The 7,510-nt window shown below is 32.8% G+C and overlaps 1 protein-coding gene across 10 annotated transcripts in view; it reads left to right on the forward strand.

Moving 5' to 3' along the window:
- PTPN12 (protein tyrosine phosphatase, non-receptor type 12) overlaps positions 1 to 7,266 on the forward strand; it is a 51,016-nt gene extending 43,750 nt beyond the window's left edge. For 4 of the 10 annotated variants that reach the window (XM_005862909.2, XM_014536975.1, XM_014536967.1 and 1 more), the window contains 5 exons: positions 659 to 736; positions 1,569 to 1,633; positions 3,344 to 3,374; positions 5,950 to 6,048; positions 6,389 to 7,266. In XM_005862909.2, the coding sequence (XP_005862971.1) occupies positions 659 to 736; positions 1,569 to 1,633; positions 3,344 to 3,374; positions 5,950 to 6,048; positions 6,389 to 6,450 (335 nt within the window). In that variant the 3' untranslated portion in view covers positions 6,451 to 7,266. Of the gene's footprint in view, positions 1 to 658; positions 737 to 1,568; positions 1,634 to 3,321; positions 3,375 to 5,949; positions 6,049 to 6,388 lie in introns of those variants that run through there. The other 6 variants (XM_014536971.1, XM_014536968.1, XM_014536969.1 and 3 more) reach the window with 6 other exon arrangements.
- The last annotated feature ends 244 nt before the right edge of the window (positions 7,267 to 7,510 follow it).

Raw genomic sequence — 7,510 nt, forward strand, 5'->3', positions numbered from 1 at the left:
TGTGCCCTTGACTGGGAATTGAACCAGCAACCTCCCTGATGCACAGGACAATGCTGAACCAACTGAGCCACACCGGCCAGGGCAGTCCTGTTTTTAATGTTGCTAATTATTTACCTTGTAGTTGAACCATTGGCTCAAGAACTTGTTAGGGAATTAAAGAGAATAATTTTGTTTTGATACCTAAAACAACCTTTGGCATAAGTTACTGCCTGACAAAAATTCCTGTTTATGAATTCTGATTTTAAAACTGACTCGGGTGTCCTGAAAGATTTCTCAAACTTGGCTACACTAGGCTCCCACACGGTGTATGATTTGCAAAAGCCTATGTAAAATATGCTGTATTTGGTTGAATAACCTCTATAACGTAGAAAATACAATCCAGAGATCCAGGGAGGAACATTTAGTTGAGAAGAAAGGGCCACAGTTATTAAAAAAAAAAAAGGCTTTAAGAATGAAGACTGTCATAATTCTTGATAACAAGTAAAGTGGTAAAGATTTCTTGTTTATTTTTCACATTTAAAAAACTAGTTCTCTTAGATACTTGTGGTAGTGAGTTTTAGAATTTTAAGAAAGGTCTTTGTTTAGATAAGTTCATTTTTAATGAGTCAACATTTTAACCAAGTTCATAATTTGTCTAAATGTTATGTATTTAATATAGATGTTGATGTTAGTGAAGATTTACCTCCTCCTCTCCCTGAAAGAACTCCTGAATCTTTTGTATTAGCAAGTGAACATAGTGAGTATCTCTTCTAATTTTACAAAAATACTTCATACTCTACTTTAAACTCTGGGAAACATGGCTGATTTTAATCTAGTTGCTATTGAACTACATAATTAAATTCAAAAACAGGGTTGAATTGATATTGACAACTGTTTTTAATTCCTTGTATGAAAAATACTTTTTAGAAATGGTATTTTTCCTTGCTAACATTGCTAAAATGGGCTGCATTTATGTTAGATACTATAATCCAGTTAAACGCAATTATAAATGTATTTTCAATTTGGTATCTTTTCATTCATTATGAAAAGACATTGATTGGTTCACTTGGTGCCAGTTCAGGTAAGTACACATTAAATTGGGTTGTAGGTTAGTATCACTCAGTTGTGTTAATTGAGGGACACTTCAGGCCACAAGAGTTACCGGTGAGAACTGGGAAAAGTGGTCATATTTCAAAGCATTGATACTGTATTTTTCTTCCTTCCCCTCCAGAAAGAGTACAGAAACAGCTTTATTAATATATTCACAGAGGTGCTCACTACTCTTTATCTGTTTAACTGATTTTAAGAATGTTAAGACCAGTGAAGCCATATACTTCAATAATATTAAATCTAAGTCTGTCAAATCTATAGATTATAATGAGCTTATAATAAACTCTGATGAGTAAACTATTTTAATTATATTTTAAGGAGGGAAACTTAAAGGAATATTCTTAAATTGATAGAAACAAAATTTTTTATGAAAGTGTGATAATTTCTAAAAATCTATAGGATGTTTTTATATTACCTAATGCAAGAAATTTCAAGACGTAAAGATGTTAATTTTAATTGTAAGATTTCATTTTTCTCAGATACACCTGTAAGATCTGAATGGAGTGAACTTCAAAGTCAGGAAGAATCTGAAAAAAAATCTGAAGTGAGTACTTTTGGTATTAAAACAGCAAGAGTTCAATATTTTTGCTGTTGTGTTTATCTTTTTTTTTTTTTAGTATGTGCTTTTTAAAATTTTTACTTTCTTTTTAAATATTTTTTTATTGTTGATAGTTTTACCCCCCTCCTCCCAGTTCCTACCCTCCCTCTCCCCCACCAGGTCTTCACTACCCTATTGCCCGTGTCCATGGACTATGCATATTAGTTTATAAATTCTTTGGTTTATCTCTTCTCGTCCCTCACATCAAGATATGTCAGTCTGTTCCATGCCTCCATATTGTTAGTTTATAATAACTGTAGCTTAAGACTATTAAATAAAACTTTTAACAGCATTTCTTATGCAAAGATTACAGATGAAATGTGAGATCTGGAGTTTTTACAAGGGCAACATGGTCTATATATAACTGTCCCAACACTTGAGTTATTTTCCCAAGCTGCTTTTGAAATTCATAAATTGTGCCATGTTCCAAATCATTCTGGAGGTATGAATGGAACTGGACTTACTATTTTCAGGGTCCTAGTACTTTCCTAGACTTTTTTCCTTCCATTATAACACTAGGTATGAGGTTTCCTTTCACATTCAGGAAATGTATTGGTAACTAAATATTTTAGCTATGGAAAAATGTGTTTTTTTGTCAACATTAATGTTTTTCCTATTTCTCCCATATTTTAATATCACTGAAATTAGGGTACATCTTACAGTTGATTAAAAACCATTGATATACTTTTTCACATAAAATAGTGGTAACCTGTAAGAATGATGGTATGTCTTACAATCCATGGTATCATAATTTGATGAATATGGTAAAAGACTGGCAAAATGCAGTAGTGTGTATATTCCTTTGTGTAACAGCTCCTGCATTTTCAGTTTTCATCCAGAAGGAAAAAGGAATTTCCCTATCCTTTTACTCCCAATATAAAGTACCATACATTTAAAAGTTTTAAGCCTATGAACAACATAAACTGATGAACAAAAATAGATCCAGAGGGGAAAAAATATTTTAGAATATAATAGAGGTAATCCTGTTATTTGCAGATTTTTAATATTTCCTACAACTTTTGTGATATCATACTATGGTAGTATAGTTTTGGTAATATTATACTTAAAATCCTTTTTTTCTTGAAATATTAATGTTTATTGCATGTAATATTATATTTAAGATTGTTTTTCTTGAATAATTGTGTTTATTGCATGTAACATATTTAAAGTCATGTTTTTTAAAATATTTTTTTATTAATTTCAGAGAGGAAGGGAGAGGGAGAGAGAACCATGGATCAGCTGCCTCCTACATGCCCCCTAGTCAGGATCGAGCCTGCGACCCAGGCATGCGCCCTCGATGGAATCGAACCTAGGACACTTTGGTCCGCAGGCCGACAACGCTCTATCCACTGAGCCAAACCGGCTAGGGATAAAATCGTTTTTCTTGAGATATTAATGTTTATTGCATGTAACATTATATTTAAGATTATTTGTCTTGAAATACTAATGTCTATTGCATGTAACATTACTATATTTTTAAAAATAAATAAAATTAGTTTATTGGGGAGGAAATTTTTTTAAGCCTAATTGAAAACATCATTGTTTTCTTTTCCCTTGACACTGAGTATCTTGATAAAGCTTAATTTATTGGGATAGATACTCATAACAAATTTTTTTCCTATTTGTTTATAAAGTTATTAAATGTCATCCTTACAGGGCTTGATAACCTCTGGGAGTGAAAAATGTGGTAAGTTAGATTTTGTTCCTTTTTGCTATAGATTACATAGATTAATTTTCATAAAATAGCATGTCTTATGGTATATGCTATTTATTTGTTTATTTTTGTACGTGAAAATACGTAGGACACCTAAAACCAGAATTATGTAGTATAATTCTTCCAAATTAATTACTATTCCAGGGATTATTATTGATCTGGAAAATAACAGCATTTATTATTAATAGTTATAGGCTGATAGGAAAGAAATTATTTTAATGTATTTCCCAGTGTATTATTTTCTGTTGGTTATAAAACCACCTAGAATCTAGATCTGGCAATGATTTAAATAAATGCCCTGTAATTAATCTATGTGATTGAATTAGGTCCCTAAAAATAGATTGTTTTGGAAATCTTTTAGGACTTAATACATTTATGAAGACCATAAGATTATGTAGCTCAACCGAGTGTTATAAGTTAAAATTTTTTCCTACCACATTACTTTTTACTGTCATGCTAAAATAGGTCAAGTTATTGTTAATTCCTATAAATCAGTGACCATGTAAGCAGCTCATCAAACATCCTAGCCTATGTAATTTCCTCAATTCATCTGTCATTTTCTGCCTTCATCCTCCATTCTGCTTCAGCTTCTCTCCCCGGATGTTTGCCTAATGGGGCTCCATATCAGCTATTACTCTCTATCTACTTTTCTGAGGCAACATATTATATGTAAAAGAGCAAACGTTTTAGAATCAAGACCATCTGGACTGGAATCTCATTTTTACCATGTGGCTTTGCCCAAGTTGCCTAATGTTTCAGAGCCTTAGTTTTCTTCTCTGTGAAATGGAGATAAATAGTACCTACTCTAGAGGATTGTTGAATCCCATACATAGAGTATCAAACACTGCCTGGCACATGAGAGGCACTCACATGGCAGCAATGCTATTATGACTATCTTTTTTACATTACTATTACTGCTATGGCTGGATCCCTGAATCTTTTATTTTCTTAATATATGTTAACTCCTTTCTGGCTCCTCTTCCTTCTCTAACCAATCTAGTTACTATCCTCCATCACTCTAGTCCAGGGGGCCTCAAACTTTTTAAATGGGGGCCAGTTCACTGTCCCTCAGACCGTTGGAGGGCCGGACTATAGTTTAAAAAAAAACTATGAACAAATTCCTATGCACACTGCACATATCTTATTTTGAAGTAAAAAAACAAAACAGGAACAAATACAATATTTGTATTTGCATGTGGCCCGAGGGCCGTAGTTTGAGGACCCCTGCTCTAGTCACACTAAAAATTATCTTCAAATTTTCTTGTTCCTAATTCCCATACCATTTTATTTTATCCCTTGGGCTTACTGAATACTGTAGATTAGCCTACAATTCTGGTCTTCTCCACAGTTGGACCCTCAGCTTTGCTTGGTTATCTTAAATGCTCTAGTTTGTACCTGAATTGTCCAAATCTTTACTTCTTCTAATATCATCCATCCCACTAACTCTTAGCAAATGACCTTTACTTTGCTGAGAAAATTGAGGTCTTCAGACTAGATCATCATTTCCTCCTAGAAGCCAGCACTGAATACCTCACCACTACTAGTTCCACCTACATACCTCTCTTCTCTGCCCCCATTGCACCCTTTTATAATTTTATTGTAAAATTTATCACACTACTATAATAATTAATGTACTTTTCTGCCTTTCCTAATCGACCAGGAACGGCAAACTACCACACAGGCATAATCCTGCCATTGGCTTCTATTCTTGTTCTGCCCTTGATCTAAACTAGTGATTTTTACATTTTGAAAGAGTTGCTTAAAAACAAAGAAACAAAAATCAGTGGAGAATATGTGACAGGATTGCATTGGCTTGCAAAGCCTAAAATACTTATTCTCTAGCTTTTTACAGAAAAAGTTTGCTGACCCTCTATTTGGACCTTAAGCACCTAAGGACAAGGATCATAAAGTTGAGGATCATTGCAATTGTGACTGGAATGATGCAGAATGGTATCTAGATTGGATAGGGAAGGGAGGGAAACTGAAAAGGAGTTAACATATATTAAAAGGTCATTTGACTTATACTCCAAGTTTCCAGAAAAGTTTTTCTTACAGAGGTGTAGGGATGTGATAAAGGTTGTGAAAGAATGGATGAATCATAGCTGTTAATTTCTTTCGTTAACTAATCTTACACATTAAGTGATTAAACTTAAGTAATGTAAAACTTATTTATAGGAGCAAATAGTAAGTTCATTGGTTTCCATATAAAAAGCATTTCAGTTGCAGTTATTAGCACACAGTATAACTAATGTAAGGAAATAAAATACACCAAGATCTAGATTTATTAAATAAAGTCAGAGCATAAGGATAATCTTCACATTGCAGAAGTACTCACTGCAGATTTCTAGGTGCCATGAAGAACACTTAGTATGATTTCCTGTGCTCTCTACCTCATCATTTATATTTATTTGGGTTTCTAAAATCATGATGTCCCCAAGAGAAAACTTATTCTTTACTTTCCAAATTAAAACAATTAGAAGATTATACATAGGATGCTACAAATAATGGTGATTAACAGTAGCTCTATTTTGCATTTTATATCATCCAGCAGGAGGTATTCACCCAGAGACTTGTACAGAATGTCCACCTACTTCCAGTAACAAGAAAGATCCAATACCAGAAAGTCCAACAAAAGCCACTGATATTGGTAATTTTAAAACTTGAATTATGTCATTAATACTGGCAAGAATGAGAAAAAATCATTTGCCATCATTCCAGGATTTCCTGAAGGCAAAGTTTATCAAACGTTGTGCTATGATTTATTCAGTTTCTTTTTTTTTAAATATATATTTTTTTATTGATTAAGATATTACATATGTGACCTTCCAAAAGTTAAAAGTTGATTTTGTGTTTATAGTTTTGCTTAGGTTAAATTCTAAATTCCCATGTGGAAATTTATTTGTTCAAGAAGATAAGGATGTTTGACATGGTCTATACAGCATAAAAATATTTCTGAACACTGACCAATTATTGTGGTGTCTTTATAGGTTTTGGTAATCGCTGTGGAAAACCCAAAGGACCAAGAGGTCCACCTTCAGAATGGACATGATTCAGGGAGCCAAAAACCACTTTAAATTATACTGGAAAATTCAAGTGCCACTGAAAGCCAGATTTATAGTATTCCTTCTTTGAAATGTGGGACTAACCGCAGTGTAGATTGTTACCTTTGCATTTTTTGCCGGGACTATCTACCTGCTTTACTACATACACTTAGGAAAAAGTATTACATACGGAGTTTTTTTTCTTGTGTGTGTTTTTTTTGTTAACTTCAAGTATTATTGCCTTAATGTCTCTTAACCCTGTTACACGCTGCTTGTAGACATGTTAATATAGTAATACTTTTATTATAAATTGAGTTTAAGGACTACTCTTTTGCTAATGTTTTATCATGTATGCATTATTTTGTATATGTACAGGGCAAGTAGGTATATAATTTGACAAAGTTGTAGTCATAAAATATTATTAACAGAAGATGTAAAATTTCTGCATGGTCTAAATCTCTGTGTACTTTATTTGTAAATTATTTGCCCTGAAGTTTTAGAAAATAGTTTCTGAATTTTAAAATTGCTGGATTCATGCAGCCAGCATTGCAGGTTATCAGAAATCAAAGATTGTAATAATAATACATTTTGTAAATTGTAAGCAAAAAGTTATTTTTATATTATATATTGTCTAATTGTCTATCCTAATTGTTCTTGTTTTCATCTAGTCATGGAGATTCAGTAAGTGCCTTGGAACAATATTGAATTCTCTTAGCTTGTGTGTGTTACTTTAATATTTGAACTCAACTGGGATTAGAAGACTATCAAACTATATGTATGTTTCAGGATATTTGACCTGCCATTAAAAAAACAATTTTACAGTGCTTACTTGTCTTGGTTTTTCATTCCTCATTCCGAGGAAATTAGACTTCATATCTCCTGGTTCAATCTTACCTTTTAATCTTTTAATTAAAAACAAGAGGGAGCATCTTCTGCAAACACATGGCTTTGCAATTGTAATAATTATAATTTAATACTTATCCTTGAGTCAGCCCTAGGCATTACTGCTTACTAAGATCCTAGTAAAACACCAAACCAGAAGTGAGGTTAGGAAAAGGAAACTTTTGT

This window comes from Myotis brandtii, unplaced genomic scaffold (assembly GCF_000412655.1).
Source record: "Myotis brandtii unplaced genomic scaffold, ASM41265v1 scaffold17, whole genome shotgun sequence".
NCBI classification, from domain to species: domain Eukaryota; kingdom Metazoa; phylum Chordata; class Mammalia; order Chiroptera; family Vespertilionidae; genus Myotis; species Myotis brandtii.